The following is a 22,500-nucleotide window of genomic DNA, read 5'->3' as shown; positions in this document are numbered from 1 at the left end:
TTCAAAATTATACTATATTCCGTATCGTTGAATAATGTTCCTTTTGTAAACTGTAATTATCGAAAAAATTTCTGTTTATATCCTTATATAAAACTTGCATTAAAAAAATCATTACGATCAAATAAATTTTTCCTGTTTCATCGATAGAAAAGTTTTCTTCATTGATAATGGACAATTATTAATTGTTGTCAATTTATTAGTTCGATCAGTTATTCCATCGAATAACGAAAACTTATAAGCTTCGTTTTCTTTTCGTACTTATAAAATTCAAAAAATAAAATGATAAATATTAAATGCGTGTATCATTATTTATCCATTATAGATCAGAATTAATGATTATCATAGAGTGAAATTTCATACACAAAAGAAAGAAAAAGGAAAAAGAAAGATATGAAGAAAAGAAAGAAGAAAGAAAAAACCATACAAAAAGATAATTTTCTTATACCTGGGCCGAGGGATAACGTGGAGGCATGCAAATTGGCCTCCGATCGTGCTCTGGAAAGCACAGCTGGTAAATGCGGTGGTGGTCCGTGATGAGCACTGGAGGGTGTGTTACCAGATGGTGGACCAAGACGAAGTTCCAAACAAGAACTATCCATGCTTCGTGTTTTCCTCAATTGTGAGCTCATTGTTAGCTCGGATCCACCGTTTTCCTCGTCCTCAGGCCAAAATGAGACTTGCTAAAATTTATAAGAAAGAAATTTTTTTTTACTTTATCATCGACGTTAATTAAATTTATTTAATTTCGTTTAATTAAAAATAGACGTATCGTTTGATTAATAATACAGTTTAATATATTAAACGTATTAAATTAATTAAATGTATAATAAAAATGATTGTTTATGAACATGAAAGCTTAACCACACTTAAGCCACTTCATGATCCAGTATATTGAATTATTTTTAATTTTCTATTAATTATTATTTATTTTGTATATTATTTTTATATTACGTTTAATCGTTAACACACATGTACCTGTGTGTCTGTGCGTGTATGTGTGAGCACACATCATTAATCTATTATTAATTATTATTGTTACCACGAAATGATATTTACAATAGGTATTATAGAACATAATAATGAATCAATATTATTAATTTATTATTGTTTAGTTAATAATGTTTTCCTAAAACGGTTCGATTTCCAATAACATTCGTTACTATTCTGAATCTATAATTATTAGTCGAAAATTTCGTAATGAATGGGGCCAAATTTGAATTCAACCAAGGATATGTCATTTAGTTCTCTCGCGCAAACTTACCCTCAGTCTCGAAGCGAACATGTCCTCAACGGATTGTGGCAAATATTCTCTGGTGGCTGCAACTTCGCGCCATTTGTCAACCGATGGATGAAGAGCAGCGAGTGCAACTTCGTAAAAGCTTGCGCAATGCTTTGCCAAAGAACATTGTCGTTCAAGGACAAATCCATACCTTCTTCTCTCTTGCGTCATAGCCTGTAAAAGGGAAACGAATAAATGTAAAAAAGAAAAAGGAAAAAGAAAAAGGAAAGAAAAAATTGAGAAGAAGAAAAAAATCACTCACGTTTTTTAAACTTTGCTCACAGAATGCATCGAGCTTCGATTTCTCTTCCTCTAATATCTGCATATTTTTCAATTCTTTATCCATCGCAAGTCCACTTTTGCCACCACCCCTTGACTTTTTTCTCTGTTTCTTCATCGTCGCCGCAGCCTTACTGTAAGTCTCAGATCTGGTCTTATGCTGTTGCAGGAACTTCTTCTGTTCGCTCTGCGTAAGAGAACGCAATATAGACAAAAGTTAGTCTCTCAGTTATGAATCTCTCAAGCAAATGTGAATACATACATATGTATTTATATGTCTATATATATATATATATATGTAATGTTTGTATACCAACCTGAACAACCTTAGTATCTTTTTCCAAGTTCGTTTCTAAGGGTACCAAGAAATCAACATAGAACGCCTTCAGCTGAAACAGTCAAGAAAAGAGAAGGCGCGTTAAGTGGGCTTTCAAAAGTGGAAGAACTTTAATGCATACAGCGAGAAAGAAAGAGAAAGATAAAAAGAGGAAAAAAAAGAGAAAGAGAGAGAGAGAGAGAGAGAGAGAAAGAGAGAGAGAGATAAAGGAACGACGTGACGAGGACCCCAAGCGAAAGCTTAGGTAATGAGACACTTTTACGTTGTAGACAGTGTAAGAAAAAGTCTCTCTTTCTTCTTGTAAAAAAAGTTAGGGCAGCAGACCAAACTGGACATTTTCCTCGTCTTTCTAATTCTGACCTATTTCTGAAGTCAACTCACAGTAGTCTCACCGTTTGAGAAAAATTACGAAAGTGATACATGCGGTGGGTGCTACTGTCTCGACTTTGAACAACTTATTTCTTTTTCTTTCTCTCCCTCTCTCTCTCTCTCTCTCTCTCTCTTTCTCTTTTTTCTTTTTTTTTTTTCTTTGCGATCTTAATGTTTGGCAGAGGTGTTTGTGTGAGCGCGACGTGTGGACGTTTCTTTTCTCATAAGAACATCATTTCCTTAAGTTACAGGGTTAAATTTTTATCAAACTTCGGCCTTCAATTTCTTCTTTCTTGAAACGCTTCTTTCTTTCTTTCTTTCTTTCTTTCTTTCTTTCTTTCTTTCTTCTTTATTTTGTTTCTTTTTTCTTTTTTTTCTTTCTTTTTCTTTTTCTTGATTCCTTACGTTACCTAATTTTCTTTTTCCTCTCTTCTCTTTTCTTTTCTTTTCTTTTTATTAGACGCTCTGAACGAACTTGTTCGAATCAACTGACGAAGTAAATTAATGAACGAAATGAATTATCGAATTATCATTTATTCTTTGATTGGAAAACTTTGAATTTTATTGATAATGTTTAATTTGCTCTCTTTCTTTCTTCTTTTCTTTCTTTATTTCTTTCTTCTTCTTCTCTCTTTCTCTCTCTCTCTCTCTCTCTCTCTCTCTCTCTCTCTTTCTTTCTTTCTTGTTTCATTAATTAAAGGAACCTCTTGTACGGTCGTTAATGTTTTAAACGAGAAAACCAAGCTCGTTGCATAATACAATTTGATAAACGTTCGCTAGACGTGAGGAAACCACGGTAGATCTTTCACATATGTAAGTATACGTATATATATATATATATATATATATATATATATATATATATATATATATATACAAAAATGTATATATGTGTATAGGTAGATACAATCTACCCAGGTCTCATAAGCAACCGTGAAACGTAGCCGCATAAGGCAGCTAAATTATAAAACCACCGGCATAGTTATCGTTGCGCTTGGGTAAAAACTTACTGCGAATTATCCTTGTGCTTTTAGAATATTTTCAAATATTTTACATGATCATCTTTGTCCAAATAGAAACAATTATTTTACATTTGTATTTTCGAATTATTAATTATTATTTAAAGCATTCATAAATAATTATAACTTTTGGATTATTAACGGACAATAAATACGATAATAATAATAATAATAATAATAATAATAATAATAATAATAATAATAATTATAATAACAATAATAATAATAATAATAATATATCTATATCGAAACGTTGTTTTTTACATTTTTAATATTTTTCTGATAGAATTATATAAAAGAAAAGAAGAAAAACAAAAAAAATTATGAATGAAAAGGAATAAAACTGCTTTATTAGTAGATATTTAATTAATCATAAAACTAATACTACTACTACTATTACTGCCGTAATAATGACAGTAATAACATAAAAAAGTAATAATAATAATAATAATAATAATAATAATAATAATAATACGCTTTTATTGAAACGTTCGTATTCCACTTTTAATCTTTTCAATAGAATTTTATCAAAGAAAAAAAAAAGAATTTGAATGAAGAAAGAAAATCATTCTTTTATTTTCCATCATCTCTTTACTTTAGAATAAAATTTTGATCAGATCAATTTTCTTACTCACTCCCACCCTTCGAGATATTGAGTACGCTCTCATCTGTTTTTATACTTCAAAGTTCGACAATTTTGCTTTCAAATATCTTTTTTTCATCTCTCTCTCTTTCTCTCTCTCTCTCTCTCTTTCTTTCTCTATCTCTATCTGTCTCTTTCTCCTCATTTTCCTGAATTTTCTCTAAATCGAATTCCAAAATCAAGGTGAGTGGCCACGTGCAAGCTTTCAATTGAAACTTTTGCTTCTTCTCTTCTTTTATGCGATCGATCAAAGGGAATCCAAATCTAAATTGAACGTACATACCTTCGATGTCGATCATTGGACCTGGTTGAAACATATGTACATACATATGTATCTATGCTCTTGCATCTTTCTTCTTTTCGTATTTTTATTAAAATAATAAAAAAAAAAGAAGAATAAGAAAAAAAAGAAAGTAGAGAGAAATAACAAAATTAAAAAAAGAATTGTACTCTTTCATGGGATCAAGATTTTACATTTTTCTCCCTTCATATTTCTTTGATCCGATCAAACTGTATATATTACATATCATCTATGTGTGTGTATAAATATAGATATATAACCGTATCTAACATTTTAGATATTTTTTCTGTTATAATAAAAAAATCTTTTGACATTACTCGCTTTCAAAAAAAAAAAAAAAAAAAAGAGAAAGGGGAAGAAAAATTACATTATATCCGATAACAAACGAAATCAGATTTATTATATAAAAAAAAAAGAAAAAAAGAAAAAAAGAAAAAAGGAAAAGAAACGAAGAAAAAGATATACGAAGAAGTGATCCGAAAGAGATTTGCTTTGTTTCAATCAAAATTTTTCTTTCTCTCTCTCTCTCTTTCTTCGTCTATCTCTCTTTTTTCTCACGTACGAACATTCTATTTCATTCTACCTGAAGAATTTTTCAAACCTTTGAGCTGAGTTACGAGTTGATCCGATCACAAAGGATTCGAAAATCAAACGAAACGACTCGACACACACATACACTCTCTCTCTCTCTCTCTCTCTCTCTCTTTCTCTCTTTTCGGCTTCGTCATAATATTTTACGACTGAACGCAATAAAATATCATACATACATACACACACATGTAGAAAGAGAAGACAAAGAGATGCTTATTTTTTTTATCCATTTTTACGGTAAAAAATAAATAGAGAAAAATAGAGAGAGAGAGAGTGAGAGAGAGAGAGAGAGAGAGAGAGAAACGTTTGAGAAATCGAATAAATCATGTGATATCGATGGGAACGACATCATTGAAAAATGATTGAGAATTCGAATCTTTCAAAATTGTTCAAGTTTTTCTTATCTACTATGAATTATAATAGCTTTGATATCGACTAACCCTCTTTCACATATCTCCCTCTCTTTCTCTCTCTTTCTCTCTCTCTCTACCTGGCACTTATTAGATAACAAGATAAACGACTTCGATTTCCTACTAGTTAGACATAATTCAATTTCGAAAGGGTAATACTCGAAAAGCATCGATGTTGACGTAGTTATAACGTTTCTTTTTGTCTTTGGAAACGTTTCGTGAAAAAAGCATCGGTCTTTCTGCATCATTCCTTTGGCTGGGGTGTTCAAAATGGAAAGAAAGACAAAGAGATAGAGAAAGAGAAAAAGAAAGAAAAATAAAGAGAGAGAGAGAGAGAGAGAAAGAGAGACACTTGGAATATGGAATAAAGCCAAATTGGCCCGTCCCCAATACTCAAGGTCACTGTCTGGAAGATGTTTCTTGTGAAAGAAGTAAATGGTAGGATGGTGGTGGTGGGCGGGGGATGAAGGGGAGAGGACTTAAAGGGTGAATTTCGAATAAAATAGGTCGATTCGTAACTCGTCGATCTCGAGTACTACCTATTCGAAGGAAACATTCTAAAATAAGAATAAACGAGAAGAAGAAAAACAGAGAGGAGATACAAAGAGAAAGAGAGAAAGAGAGATAGATAGATAAAGAGAGAGAGAGAGAGAGAGAGAGAGAGAGAGAGAGAGAGATAGGTAGAGAGAGAGAGAGGGAGAGATAGAGAGAGAAAGAGAGAGAGAGAGAAAAGTATGACGATAGTATCTCGAGGGAATGCGTCTGGAAAAAGTACTTACGTACATATACATTTTTGAGATATGACGCACGTTTTATGTGCACGCTATGCAAAACACATAGATATACATACATCAAACATACATATAGGGTGTTTGATGTTTCTTTTTCTTTATAAATATATATATATATATATATATATATATATATATATATATATATATATATATATATTATACATTAAAATGAGAAATATAAATGTTAAATACAAGAAGTTAATAATGCTCAGTTATAAAAATTATACAATAAATTGTTGAACAATTTAATATTGATACTTTGAGATTTGTTAATTTGAAATTTTTTCACAATTTTTGACCTTTCATTTTGTATGTATGTACGTACTTCATGTGTAAAATTTATGGTTTATCTTTTATCATGAGTACACTTTTATGGATACGAACGATCTTAGAAAATAATATTAAAATTTCTTTTAAATTCCCATTGATTTTCGTGCAATATTTATTTTTTACTTGGTTGCCTTTCTTTTTGTTTTTTATTTATTTATTCATTTATTTATTTATTCTTACTTTTCTTTACTCTTACTCGATGGAATCACGTTAACGTTTATAAAAAAAAAATCTTACTTGGACACCCTGTATATATATGTATATATGTATGTATGTATGTATGTATGTACGTATGTATGTATGTATGTAACGTTCTTGCAAACTTGTAGAGGGTGAAAGAGAAGTAACGCGAATCGTAGCGGAAAAAAGGACAATCGAAAAACTCCGAAACTCGATATGTGGTTACCGCGATGCACTGTCAGTTCGCAAAGCGAGAGAGATAGATAGATAGATAGATGGATAGAAAGAGAGGGAGAAAGAGAGAGAGAGAGAGAGAGAGAGAGAGAGAACACAAGCCGTAGTGGACAGCCGGTTAAAGAATGAAATACACTGTGGAATTCTCATCCAACTCAACCCTTTCTCGCTCCATTCTCTCTCTCTCTCTCTCTCTCTCTCTCTCTCTCTCTCTCTCTCTCTCTTCCACGGTTCTTTTTTTTTTCAAAACTCCGCGGTATGACACGTCGATATTTTGAAAGCAAGATGACTGCAATTCCATTACGAGAGCTGACGATGTACGATGCTGGCACACGTTTGTTATTTAATTTTACCAAATGGACCATCCTCGCTGATGATTTAACGTCAATCACAAACATTTTTTGTTTCGTTCTTTTTTCATTTTTATTTATTTTTTTCTTTCTAATTTTTTTTTTCTTTTTTTTTTTGTTCTTATTGAGTACCTTCTTCGTTTCTGTTGCGTGGAATTTTTTTAAAAGAAAAAAATAAATATATCTTTGATATTCCTAGATAACGAAAAAAAAAAAAAAAGGTAAAAAAGAAAAAAGAAAAATATGTCTTAACGTTATTTGCATAAAAAAAAGAGAGAGAGAGAGAGAAAAGAAGAAAAAGAGAAAGAAAAAGTAAACGCAAAGGTAGAAACTCTTTTTGCAGAAAACGTTTAGAATAACGAAGAGAAATAAGAAGGAAGACGATAGAAGACAGTAGAAGCCGTTTGATTCGAGATGAGAGAGAGAGAGAGAGAGAGAGAGATAGAAAGAGAGAGAGAGAGAGAGAAAGAGGGAGAGAGAGAGAGAGAGAGAGAGAGAGGGAGAGAGAAAGAGAAAAGGAAGAATACTACGTGCGAATCAAATCCATAGACTGACTGGGAAGCTTTAGCTTTCGAATCCTTTTCCAGACAAGGGCGTCTCGTTCAAAGGGCCAATTGAAAAATATGAGAGACCGAAAGCTCACGCTCCCTTTTTCGAGATATGTATTTTACGTACATACATAGTAGTGGTAGATTAGAAAATACTCGAATGGAGCAAACACAGTGAAAAAGAGGAGGTGGGCCATACTCCCGTAAAAGTCTTCAATACGTTGCTTGGTACGAGGGTGCCCTTCCTGCTTTGTACATAACAACCCCTTCTTCCTCTTTCTTTCTCTTTTTCTCTCTCTCTCTTTCTCTCTCTTTCTTTTATCGTTCATGTTCTTTCACGCTGACATTATTTGTCGATGAATTTCAATGCCATAGCCGTACTAAAATACGGTCTACGAGAGATTTATACAGCTGATTAAGAGTATCTTTTATTATTCGAACATTTTTCAAACACATTTTTTTCTTCTCTCTCTCTCTCTCTCTCTTTCAGTTTTATTCTTCACTCGCTATTCTCATGCCATAAGTCACGAACGATAACGAACGATAACGAACGAATCTGACGTTCGGTTTGGTTATCTTTTTCGCTGCATGCTTTGTGCGATAAAAAGAGGGAGAGAGAGAGAGAGAGAGAGACAAAGAGAGAGAGAGAGAGAATAACCATCGACAAGATGAATGCATCCATAAATTAATGACGGATCTACACATTTTGCCGAATAAGCGTTAACCTCTACTCTCTATTTCTTTTATTTTGTTTCTTTTTTCGTTCTTATTTTACGATCGTTTTCCCTCTCGTCGAATGATCCAGCAGTCTGGATGGAAGCCAATTTTCTTCTTCTTCTTCTTCTTCTTTTTCTTTCGTTTATAGAAACGTACAAAAATAATGTTTGGTTAAATCTGATAATCGGATAAAAACATGTCGGCAATCGAAATCACGATAGTTGGGAAAAATTTGATATAGATCTTTGTCGTTTCGTTGGAAAGAACTTTGACTTTGATGGATAATTCATCGTTCGTGAATATTCATTAAAATGGAAATAAGGGATAGCTAACGAAGAAGCATAAGGTATCTTCCGAAAATACATTCGAAAAGTTTTCCAAATGTATGCGAAGAAATGAGAATGTATGTTTGCGACGAAACGAATTGAAAATAATCTTGTTAATAAGTATCCATACTATCATCTAATTCTATGTATCAAAAAGTTTGCCCTCGTCTTTCAAGTAGTACGCTTCAAACGTTCAAAGTTCAAAGTTCGTACTATTACACGTTATTATTAAGAACAAATTGACAAAATTTTACGTCTTCTAAGGGACGAAACTTTTTCTTTTTTTCATAAAAATCTTCAAAAGACTATGATCTCTGATTGATCTAATTTAAAAGAGAGCTTTTTAAAAGAGAATTCCATGAAAAAATTTTTACTGAATTATCATTCGACTTTATAATGGATAACGATTCCAAATCCTTCAATTATATATATATATATATTTTTCTATATTTTTCTTTTTCTCTTTTTATTGTCCATTTTTCTATTGGATTATGCTCCTGTTGAAAATCAAAATTATTTATTCAAATATTTTCATGAATAATTTATCCCAATTTCTTCCTCGATTCTCTTCTGCCCATTCTAATCCAAATTTTATTCCAATTTTTATCTATGCCGGTGATTGGAAATATGATCTTCTGTTCTTTTTTTTTTGTCCTTTTTTTTCTTTTTTTTTTTTAACGCGACGACGTTGAATATAAGGGAGAAAGAAAAGAGAAAGAGAAATAAAAAAAAAAAAAAAAATAAAATTGTACCGCGAGGTTATCGTAAAGAAGGGATTCTCTATGAATTCTAACGGATGACCTTTTGGATTATATCTAAGCCCTAGATAGTAAAACAGAAAAATGGTAGGATCGAAATTGAGAATACTGGAGACAATGCAATTCCGAGTTTCGCATGGTATAACTACGTTCAGAGAAATACACGTCGTACCGAAGCGTTTCTGTCTAGTTGAAAGATTTATTCATCTCTTTTCCATCGTCACCAGTCGAATATATGGAGTTTCGAACGAAACAAAATATCGAAATAAGAATTTGAAAGGATTTGACATGTTGATCATTGATTGATATACAACGAGCTATGACGATGTTCGATCGTAATGCGATAATCGATAGATCAAGTTGTTTTAAGTTTAGAAATTATTAATTAGATTATACCTTTTGAAAATATTATAGATAGATATAGGGACATTACGTATTGATAACGTTAGTAACTTAGCTTCTGACTTACTCAGCTTCATTTATCAGAAAGAAACTTTTCATAAGATTATATGATAGGTAAGAAACAACTTCGTACATAATTATTGTATATCGTACGAGGTCTGAAAGTAACTTACTGATAAATGGCAGTAGGTAGTGATGTTATCGACGATGCACGAAGTGTTGCATATATCCAGGCACTATATATATATATATATATTTATAGAGTTAACATATATGATGTATTTATGAGCTTTACGCAAGAATTGGAAGAATATCAAATAATATAATTAAGTGATTTATAGTTAATATTAAATGGGGCAATAAATTTTCGATAGGTATGTGTAGAATAAATATAATAATATCGATTCGGACAAACAACCGCGGAAATGCTCGAAAATGTTCGGCATTGCGTTACCCGAGTGAAATTCGTAACGAGAACATGCCATTCCAGAGTAATTTAAAATAGAGAGAAATTACTGGTATAGAGATAGATGAAGAGAAATGGAGAAACAGAGACAGGACAGAAACAGAGGTAGAGACACATAAAGAGAGAGAGAGTGAGAGAGAAGAGAGAAGTTATGTAACCGCAACTGCATTTACGGATTTCAGACCGATCGTTCGTAAAATTCCAACGTGCACGTTCGGAAATTCAAATCGAGATTTCTCGATAATAATAACCGTTTACTCGCAAGAGTAACGCTTACGACTGGTAGTAAAGGAAGTTGATTGTTAGATTCACGTAACAAATAACAGTCTTAGACGCAATTTGAACGAGTGAGAAACGACTTATATCGCAAAAGGAAAGAGAGTTCTCTTGCGCTGAACTGAACAACATTTTCCATCCTTTTCTCAACTATTACTACGACGATTACGATAACTACGACTAGGACGAATACAACGATGAAAACTACGACGACGATCTACGAACGGTGGCCGTTCGTTCTGTACACGCGCTCGTTTCATTCCCCGTTACAAAGTATAAGCTTAGAGTCAATGTCATACTCGGAGTTTCGTAATGTCGTGCTATAACATCGTCGTTGTTATCGCGACGAAGCGCGGCATTTTACCCCCCACTCCACCCACCCGAACCACCACTATCAGCCCTCTTTTACCTTTCTTCCAAGTCACGAAACTGAAAGAGAGAGAGAGAGAGAGAGAGAGAGAGAGAGAGAGAGAGAAAGAGAGAGAGAGAGTTATAAACTCGAACGAGACGATAAGAGGGTGGTTCGTGCCAAAGAATTTTGTAAGTTCTTTTACGACCAGAAATTTTTCTTTCTTCCTCTCTCTCTCTCTCTCTCTCTCTCTCTCTCTCTCTCTTAGCTTCTCATTCAAGAAAAATTGAGATCAAGGAAAGATAATCGGCATAGATTTATTTATATACTTTCTGAAGGAAGAGAACATAATTATGGATATAATAAATCAATCGTTCGGGTCCTTTGAAATGTTATTACATAGAAATACGTCGAGAGTTTATATATTTAAAAATATGATGTATATTAAAGAGAAAAATGATAAAGAGAGATAGAGAAATAGAGAGATGGAAGAATGAACGGTTTATGAAATGTGGGGTATGAGAAAGGAAGAGAGAAGACAGACGAGAAATATGATTCCTCTCGAACGATACTCATTCGTAATTCCTCGCAACTCTGGAAAAATCGTGTTTCGTTAGCTTGAATCCAAATGGAATTCAAGCTTCAAACGGATCGAGTGTGTAACGCGTTGCGTTGTCCTCGAGGGTGAGACCTATAAACTGGGGAGGATCAAAGAGTTTTCCGCGGACTTTTGTGCGACCGGAGATGATATGAAGAGACATATATACATATACATACACATATACATATACATATACATATATATACATATATATATATATGTATGTATGTATGTATGTGTGTATGTATGTATGAATGAATGTATAAATAGAAAAAGAAAGGAAGAAAGAGATAATTTATATATATATATATATATATATATATATATATATATATATATATACATATATATATATATATATATATATATATATATATATATACATATATATATACATATATATAGGAACGCGGAATGAGTCCTCTTTCAACCTTTCGATTAATATTCCAACTGAGCTTCGTTTTCCTTCTTTCACAATTCATCTCCCCTCTCGTGGAACCCCCTTGTCTACCCTCCCATCTTCATTCTCTTTCTTCTTCTCGTTCTCTCGCACGATTCACATAAATCTTCGTAGTTTTAATTGCGTCTGACCAAGGTGGTCTACTTAAATAATTCAAACGGTCGACCTTTATCCTTTCCCATCTTTTCTACTTCTTCTTCTTCTTCTTCTTCTTCTTCTTCTTTAGTTTTTTTTTCTTTTTCCTTCTTTAGTTTCAAAATCCAATCGTCTTGGTTGGTTTCACCTCGTTGAAAGTTAGAAGATCAAACTTCTATCTTAAGATTCGATAATTCAGAAAGTCCATAGAAATTACGAATTTGATGATATCATATACGTTTAATGTAAAATACTTGCGTATGAATAAATAGAAGAAATAGTAATTATATATTTGCCTTCTCTTATATCGATAAGAAAGATCTCTTATTGTACGTTTTCGAATCGAATATGTTATTTCTTTTTTCGTTTTCTTTTTCTTTTTCTTTTTTTTTCCCCATATGACAGATATTACTATATAGTTTTTCTCACGAAAAGCTTCTAATGTATTAGAAGGTACCTATCTAGGTAGGAAATGTAGGTACCTATCCTCCTCCTTCTTCTTTCTCTCTTCCTATCCCTCAATATTGATCTTACTTCCATTATCGAAAAAGCTTAAGAAGTATAAGAAAATCTATGATAAAGGAAGAAGAAAAGATGAAAAAAAAAGAAAAAAAAGAAGAAAAAAACAAAAGAAAAAAGAAAATTACTTACAATGTTCATCTCTTGCTCGTGAATCTCCTTGTAAACCTCGACGATCCTCATCAGTGCGAATCCTGCGGAAAAAAAAAGGAAAAATAAGAGAAAAAGGAGACAAGGAGGAAAAAACGAAAAAAAAAAAAAATCCCATAGAATAAGCGAGCACGATGAAGCTCGGTATGGTATATAACGTATAGAGGAATCGAAAATTTTACAAACACGTTGTCGAAGGGAATAATGGTGGGAAAGAGTTTTCGTAACACGGAGAGAAAACTTTCGTTTTGAATTATTCAAACGCGGCTGGGTTAGTACGATACTTTAATCTAGGTTGGAGCGAGACGGAAAATGTTAGATCAGGGAAGAGAGAGAGCGAGAGAGAGAGAGAAAGAGATAGATAGATAGATAGATAGATAGATAGATAGATAGACATTATAGTGGTCGCAAGCGCTTTTCAAGCGACTTTCCACTCAAAGCTCCCGCGAGCTTCTGTCGTGGCGACAAAAAACAAACGGAAGCGCTCGATCGTGAAGCCCCGAAGAAGAAAACTCCCACGATTTTCGCGAAACACGTGCACAAATCCAAGGAAAACTTTTCTTCGACGCCATTATCAAACTTTCTCTGCTTTTTCCTCTCCCTTTCACCCCCTCTCTCTTTCTCTCTCTCTCGTTTCCTTCCTGTCTGATCTCTCTTACCATTGCGAGAAGTCTACTCTCATCCTTTTTCGATCGACCAACGATACAAACATTGTCAGAGTAACAGAGATAAAGGATGTAGAAAGCTTATATTGTGAAGCTTCGTCTCGAATCATTTACTCGTTACGATCTACCAAGAACCAAATCTTTATCGTGGTTTCTCGATGATAGTATCGAATCGAAAATGGCAAAGTTCTTTCTATGTTCTTCCTATGTTCTTTCTCTGAAACTTCTTCCTCTTTCTCTCTCTCTCTCTCTCTCTCTCTCTCTCTCTCTCTCTCCCTCTCTCTTTATCTATCTACCTATCTATCTATCTCTCTGTCTCCGTTTTCGTAAAATATACTCGATCTTCCGCTATTAAAATAATAATGCTATTTTCTATAATCGAGAGATCTAATTAGAAAAACGAGATATTTTGTCCGTTCAAATAGTTTTCTTGATTTATTGATCGATCGTTGAGAAATAAAATCTAACATTTCTTTTTCTAGAACGATAGATAAAATAAATATATTTAAAAATGTATACGATGTATAATGATAATTAAATTAATTATTATGTATTATATTTAATTATTATAAAATTATTTTCAATCTTAAATTTCGGAACGCAGTTTCTCTCATTATTATTGATTGAAAATTTTAGGAAACGAAAAAAAAAAAAAGAAATAGCATCATTCCAAAGAGAATTAAAAGATGTTTTGTGACATATTTTGATGTTCTTCGAAAAAGAAATAAAAAGAAAAAAAAAAAAAAGAAATAAAATAAAATCATTACGTTTCATAATAATCTCGATGGGACACTTTTTGTTATGATTATGTAAATAAATATATAATAACAAAATATAGAACAATTCGAATTATATTTCTAATAACTTTAAAATAATCTTCATTTTTATTTTATTGTCCAAATAATTCGAATACTCGAACTGTATTTAAGATTCGAATATTTTTAAATATGAGACAAATAGTAAGAAAGTATTTTTTCTTCTTTCAAGTATTAAATAAAATATAGAAACTCGGATTTAGATGTAATAACACGTTTGGGGAGCAATATGAGAGTTGTAAAGGACTAAGATATAGGATAATTTAACTTTTGTCGAAAAGCTTTCTCTCTCTCTCTCTCTCTATTTCTCTCTTTCTTTCTCTCTCTGTTTCTCGCAAACATATCTTCTGACCCTTCATGGTTGACAAATAAGTTAAGAGGGCTTCCTCGTTCTGTATGGGGTTTCTCAATGGACATTACTCGATCCCTTGACACGAGAAGCCTCATACGAATATATGCGTCTGAAAGCATTATACGACTTCTAATTATCTCTGACGTGTCTGTCCGCTTTCTCCTAGTAAACTAAGATGTAATCTTATAAAAAAGAAAAAGATCGTAAAATAAATTTACCAGAGAATGGACTAAGCCGATCATCGACGTACAACATACGTAATGTCCATTGCAACAATATTTTTTCTTCTTCCTTCTTTTTTTTTTTTTTTTTTTTTTTAATTAAATAATCCCTAACCCATATAAATAATACAATATATATTGGGATACTTATGAGGAAGATAATATATTTTGAGAAAAAATTATAAACGATATTTGGAAAAGTGATATGATAATAAAGTAATAAAATAATTAAACCGACCTAATTTTCTTCGTATTTATGAAAAAAAAAAAAAAAAGAAAAAGGGAAGAAGAAGAAGAAAAAAAAAGACTTCTAGGATCATTTAATTAAAGTGGCATAGAAATTCATACGAATTCGTTGAAATTATTCAACGAAACGAATGTGCTTGAAAAAGGTCTTTCTCGTAAAATTGAGTTTTTCCATGTCGTTGAGAGAAAAGAATAAGATAGATAGATAGACATATAGATGGATAAAAGTAGAGAAAGAGAGAGACAAAGAAGAGAAAGAGAGAGAAAGAGAATTTAATAGAAAGCACGAAAACACGAAGAAAATTTTACAAGGTAGCTTAGAAATTCTATATAGCGAGTTTGGTGTCTGTGTGGTGGAATGTAGGTGGTTTGACGGTTAAGTTAACAGTAGCTAGTCATGATTCTCCTTTCTGAGTCTTGAGTAGGGTGTCTGTCTGAATTTGAACAATTCGAGAGGAAACGTGGAAATTCTCTCTCTCTCTCTCTCTCTCTCCCTCCTTTCTCTATCCATCTTTATCTCTCTAACACTTTCTTGTCAGTGGAATGAGAAGAAGGGAAGTATATCCAACGTGAAAGTATAGTTATGACAGGTGGTGAAACCACAGGAGGGTACGGACCAAGCAAAAGAGAGAAAGGAGGGGAGAGAGAGAGAGTGAGAGAGAGAATGAAGTAAACGTTGCACAGAACATATCTCAGTTCAACGATATCGTAATCCTTTGCCATAGCTAAGCTTCAGTCAACGTACCGCGTTCATAGTTCCCCTAGTGTACCTGCATCTCGTAAATATGTATGTATGTATGTATAAATATATGTATATATATATATATATGTGTGTGTGTGTGTATATATATATGTATACATAGATATATAGATATACCTCGTTGAATTTGCTCACACCCTTCAGTATGTATGTACTATCCCTTATCCTATAGAACAATCCTGTAGGATTTTCCGTAAGATTAGAATGGTCCTTCTCGATACGGGGAGAATTTTGATTTAAGGTTATCAAACAAGTCCCAGACAAATGTTAAATCGTTTTTGTGTACCATATATTTTGATATTTTTCAAAATCTAAATGATTAGTAGCATTTCGTTGTAGTGTATGGAAAATAAATAAAGATTTTTTTTATACGATAGAAGTTATTCTTTTGTCGTATGATAAAATTATTATATAAAGTTATTCAATAATAATAATGTAATAACAATTTTAAAAATTATAATTTTATATTATGTGTGAAATTATTTTTTATATAATACAAATTATCCTTGTATAATAACAATAATAATAATAATAATAATAATAATAATAATAATAATAATAATAAAATAAATTTATATAATAAAAGTAATAATAATAATTATTATTATTATTAAATATAACATAAAAATGTATATATATGTATATCTAATTAAATTTTTGTTAATAAGGCTGTTCATTAACCCAGCTTTTATAATGGTTTACGCTCGAAATATATTCAGCCGTAATTCTTGACCGATTTTAATGAAAAACGTCACGTTTTAAAGTTGAAGATTTAAACGAAGAAATATGGATTTTTCGAATTTTTGAAAAAGTTGTATTCATAAATTTAGACAAAAGTAATCGCATTTCTTTTTCTTTTTCTTTTTTTTTTTTTTTTTTTTTTGAAAATGATAAGACACTTGGTATGCTATTATAGCAGTATGAGTATAATATATTGGCACGTATTTACTAGTATTTTTTGTTTTATAATGTGCCATAATTAATAGTCATGATAGTGTATTATAGCAAAACGTTAAGTATGTTACCTTTAGTATATAAGTGAGAATGAGGGGTTGAGTTAGAATGTTCGAGATAACCCGGGGCATGTTTCCTGGTATAGGTTTTTGCACCCTGATGAAGGGTGAAACGAATCGTTTAGTAAACGTATCGAAATGAATATTTTGTATATTTTATATTTAACTCGATTATTATTAAATTTCTGATTGTTTTCGTAATATTACTATATCTCTTTGAGGCACACGATTTTAAAAATAAATAGCAAATCTACGTTGATATAAAAAAAAAAGAAAACAAAAAAACTAATAATTGAATGAAAAACTTTAAATAAAATATTAAACTGTATGACTATGAGTAACTTTAATTTTTCGAGATGAGTTAAAATATATCCCATCATGCATAAAAAGTTAAACAAAACATGAAATCTAATTTTTTAACTCATCTAACCCCAAAGAGATATTATATCTTAATCCAAAGGGATTTGTAATTTACTAAATTTAAAGATTATTTCAATTTTATTTTTAAAGAAAATAGAATTGAATCGAATCGAATCGAATCGGGAAAAATCTTTGATGAATTTGATAATTAATTTTGTAAGATTAACGCTTCAAACATTCGCGATTTTATCTTTGAAATGATTCAATATCATGTTGTAATATATAAAGATTTATGTAACTACGAATATGCGGACGAATGAACGAACGAATATACGAAATAATAATATTGAAAGAATATGTATTAAAGATAAAAGCATTATATTTATTTCATTCTTTATTCTCGTCCGATTATATTTTTCAAAATGAAAAGTACAAAAGAGGGTTAATAATATATCATCGATTATAGTTATTATCTATTGGGACATTCGAATAAATGTGCTCGGTCAGTATACTATGTCCACGGTCGATGGATTTTAAATCCATTGGTTGTGTTCACGAGCTGATATGGATGACGGGAAATGAAAGAAATTTTTCAATTATCAAGAAAGAGAATCATAACGAAAAATGAAAATATTTCAAAAAGGAGAAAAATAAACGAAATTAATGAAGATATTTAAAAGATAAAAACCGAACGAAATTAATGAAAACGAATTTCAAAGCGAATATCGAAAAAAAAAGAAGAAAGAAATGAAAAAATATTTCAAAGAGATAACTGAAAGTAATTATTAATCAAAATATAAGATTTTAAATAATAAAATAAGCTGGATTTTTTTTTATCTTTATTTTTTCTCTTTTCGAAGTTAAATTAAATTCGTTTTTCATTCACGCATAGCGTAATTTTTAATTCAATAAAATTCAAATTCTATTAAAGTCATAGTTACGAAACGTATGGTGAGGCAAATTTTGGGGAACCACTAAAACTACAATGAATAAAGGCGCACATGGAGCTCAAACAAGTACATTGGGATGAGTGCCAACTTCTCCCTTTGTAACGCGTTACGGAAAAAAAAAATATTTGTTTAAATTAAGATCGAGAATTATACATATATGTTTATATATATTATATATTTTTAAAGTTAAATTAAATTAAAGTGAACTAAATTCAGAATTTTATCATTCATAACTGATATATATATATATATATATATATATATATATATATATATATATTTTTCTTCTTTTTTAAAATTAAATTAAATTAAATTAAATTGAAAATTTTATCTTTCATAAATAATATATGTGTATATACATATTTATAAATACTTCTTTCTTTTTTCATATGAATAGTATGTATGTATATATTTTTACTATAGTATTAATATTATTAAATTAAAAAAAAATATTGTAGTAATTTATTTTCTTTTTTTAATTCAATAAATTTACAATGTATAAAATACTAAATTTGAAAATATTAAATCTTATTTTTTAACTTAACAATAATAATAATAATAATAATATATATATATATAGTATTATTGAATGGTATTATTTATATTTATATTGCATATATACATATATACATATATATATATATATATATATATATATATATATAATATTAAATAATAAAATAATAATAAAAAATATAACAATCATAATTATTACATAATTATCGTTAGAGCGATTCGAAAAGAAAAAACGGCAAATAAAAAATATTTGAACAAATAAAAAAAAAAGGAAAAAAAAAAGAATAAATAGATAAGAAAAAAAACAAACAATAAATAGTAAAGCACGGAAAATTTAACGCGACAACAATGATTCGTTTTTGTCGGATCGACGCGATTTCCAATCGACTCAATCTCACATAATCTCGGCCCCCATCGAAAGAGGCAATTACACGTACGTCAGAGCCAGCAGATAAATCGTTGCGGCGAGCTCTACCGTGTAGACGATTTTCCGCGACGAGCCAAGAGCCGAGCTTGTACATGTACACGTGTACGTCCATCCCCTGTACAAGTTTGTCGGGAGAAGGGGTTGGTGAGTGTAATGCTTATGGGGCTTTAGACCCTTCGATGTGCGGCTTCAGTGCGGGATCGAGTTAATGCTCGGTGCAAGGGGTTTAACGCGTAGCGTAAACACCAATAGCGAATATCTATGCCAGTCTAGGATTCGTCTCAAACAAATAGCAAGTTTTTCTTTCCTTTTTTTATGTATATATTTTTTTTTTCTATTAAAAATTTCCTTTATCTCGTTTTGTTTCGATCGTTTATCTTTCCCTTTTTTTTTCTTCGTTCTTCTTCTTTTTCTTTTCTTGTTCTTTTTTCTTTTTTTTTGTTACTTTTTCAATTTTAATTTTGTACATCGATGGTGTAATTAGACGTTGTTTGATTTAATAAAAAATCGATTGTTTTGGGGTAATTTCAAATTTTTCAAACGTTCTAAAATTTATTAAATAGTAATTATTATTTAATATAATAATAATTTGTAAAATCATACAATACGTACCATATTGAGATATTATTCAGTTTTATATAAAATTTATAACAAATTTTATATTTACGATTATACTTATTCTTTTATTTATTTTATAAGATAAGACTCGTTTATTTTATCAGTTTTCTTTATTTTCTTCTTAGGCTATTTCTTTCTTTCCTATTTCTATATATATTTTCCAAGATAAAATTTTGTTCAAATTCATATCTTTTGTCGTTCTTTTTTTTTTTTCTTCGCACAGTTAGAAAGAAAGAATTATAGGAAAGATCATAAAAAAGAATAAGAAGATTAATATCATTTAATCTTTTCATTCTTTCAATTGAAAACTCATAATATCATATTAAATCCGACAATTGACGTTAACTTTCTATTTACTAATGGAATTAGGTTAACGTACAGTTAAACATTAGCTTCCCATTTGTAACATGTGTCAGTTTAATGCTGAATAAACACTTGTCGTTGTAAACGTATCCACGTATCCGTTAACGCTTAATAAACACTCAACAATATTTTATGATCCAAATCCAAACGATTTGATGAGTGTCGTCCATCCATCCATCCATCCATCTCCATTTCTTTCCATAACTCCATGCATCATACTATATAACACTACCGCTGCTACTTTACTTTAAGCTTGTTTATGGGACGAGAAAGAGGGAAAGGCAAACAAACTGTGTTTATGGTCTCGCGTGAAGCATTTTTGAAATTGGAAAATATCACGAATCATTGTTATCGTTTCTCTTGAAAATGTTAAAAAAGAAGGAAAAAAAATAAAATAAAAAAAAAATCTACCTCTCTTTTCAACTTCTATTATAGTTTTTGTGAACACGATACCTTTGTTTTCTCTCTCTCTCTCTCTCTCTCTCTCTCTTTCTCTCTCCTCTCTTGTTTTTTTTTCTTTTTTTTTTCTTTTTTTTTTGACGGAGCAAATAATTTGAAATGCATATCGATTAAAAGTTTCTCCGGTAAAGTCGAGAGTAGAACGAGAGGGTTAGCTTTAGAGGGTTCGCTGGACGTTACGGCAAAGTTTCACATCGAGTTTTTCCAGAGTTTCATCGTGGATCGTTTAACGATCGAGAACAGTTAAACGATCCTCGAGATCCGTGATATTTTAGGATCGTATCGTTGTTGGTAACTTGGTAAAATGTATTCTATCGTCTGATTTTCCAAAAAAGAAAACAAAAAAAAAAGAGAGAAAAGAAAAAAAAAGAAAATTGTAAGAAAAGAGAAAAAAATATTCAAAAAGGAAATTACAAAAAGAAGGAAAAAATGAACAAAAAGAAAGACGAAGAAGAAGAAGAAGAAGAAGAAGAAGAAGAAGAAGAAGAAGAAGAAGAAGAAGAAGAAGAAGAAGAAGAAGAAGAAGAAGAAGAAGAAGAAGAAGAAGAAAGAAATAATGAAAGAAATAACTTAAATATTCTTTACAGGTGTTAGTTCTCAAATAAGAAAGGACAACGTCCTATACCGTTATAAGGCCGATAATAAATTCTTCTTACCACTCAGTATCCCAAGGTGAGTCATAAAAGACGAAACGGTACTGGCCAGCCACGATGACGTACGTGACTTGGCTGACCGAAAAATTGCGCAAGGAGACTTTAAAATGTGATGAAAGCACAGCACGAGGAAGAATAAAGGAGAAGGAGGAGGAGGAGAAGGAAGAAAAAGAGGAAAAGAGGTCTCGAGAAGATACGAAAGCTATAAAAAGGACAAAGTCCCGTTGAATGCTCGGGGACAGTCAGCGTAACCATTGCTGTACCATCGACGTCCGTCCTGAAACAGGACATCCGTTTATCCTTTCTCCTTTCCTAAGGGAACTAACATACTCTTGGGACCACGAAACTGGACTCGACGTCTACAGCTTTTTCATTTGTACGATTTAAATCATTTCTTTTTATATTCCTCTCTTATTTTCGAATTATTTCCCTTTTATTTTTGTTGAATTTTTCTCTCTTTCTCTCTCTCTCTCTCTCTCTCTCTCTCTCTCTTTCTCTCTCGCGCGCTACCTTTTTTTGTTTAAATAAAGCATGCTCATTTTCATTTATGTATTGCCGATTTGTATAAGCTTAATTCTTCGATTAATTGTATTGTAATAATTATTTCTTTATAGACATACTATCACTTTCAAATATTCTCGAATTACTATTATTATTATTATTATTATTATTATTATTATTATTAAATTGCTCTGTACAAATAAAACATACATATTTAATCTCTCTACGTTTCTTTTAATAAGTACATATGTAAATTTATTTGCGAATTTGTGTAAATTTAACTTTTCAATTAATCATTATTAATATCTTTTTGTTTAATTTATAAGATCGTTCAATATTAAATAACAATTTAAATATTCCCGAATGAATGTTATCATTATTACTATTATCCTTAGTTTACTTTGTACAGATCAAATGAAATATACATGTTTAATAAAGATATCCTATCTTCTTTTCTTTTTTTCACAATTTTGAACTTTTCTTTCTTCTTTTTCTTCTTCTTTTTTTTTTCTTTCTTTCTTTCTTTCTTTTTTTTTTTTTTTTTTTTTTATTTCGGTTTCACCCTACCAACTCGTTGCTTTCACCGTCGAATGGCAAAATCGAAAACAAACTCTGTTTACTCAGGGTGTTTCAATATTGGCCGCTTCCGAGCTGAAACAGTATTCGCTCTCCTTGATACGAAATCGTCCATTCCGTTTGACTTGGTATCGTAGCACTCCCAACATCAGCCCTCATCTATTTCCTATACCACAGAACAA

General features: G+C 31.0%; 1 protein-coding gene across 1 annotated transcript in view; it reads right to left on the bottom strand.

Annotated features, from left to right (window-relative positions):
- LOC124421840 (general transcriptional corepressor trfA) overlaps positions 1–22,500 on the bottom strand; it is a 157,661-nt gene that overhangs the window by 8,869 nt on the left and 126,292 nt on the right. Inside the window, exons 6-10 of the mRNA XM_046957492.1 lie at positions 12,806–12,867; positions 1,876–1,947; positions 1,542–1,745; positions 1,262–1,453; positions 446–680 (exon numbers count right to left, since the gene is read on the bottom strand). Coding sequence (XP_046813448.1) covers positions 446–680; positions 1,262–1,453; positions 1,542–1,745; positions 1,876–1,947; positions 12,806–12,867 — 765 coding nt within the window. The remainder of the gene's footprint in view (positions 1–445; positions 681–1,261; positions 1,454–1,541; positions 1,746–1,875; positions 1,948–12,805; positions 12,868–22,500) is intronic.

This window comes from Vespa crabro, chromosome 2 (assembly GCF_910589235.1).
Source record: "Vespa crabro chromosome 2, iyVesCrab1.2, whole genome shotgun sequence".
Lineage (NCBI taxonomy): Eukaryota > Metazoa > Arthropoda > Insecta > Hymenoptera > Vespidae > Vespa > Vespa crabro.
The sequence above is the reverse complement of the archived record's forward strand: the minus strand, read 5'-3'. Positions and strand labels throughout refer to the sequence as shown.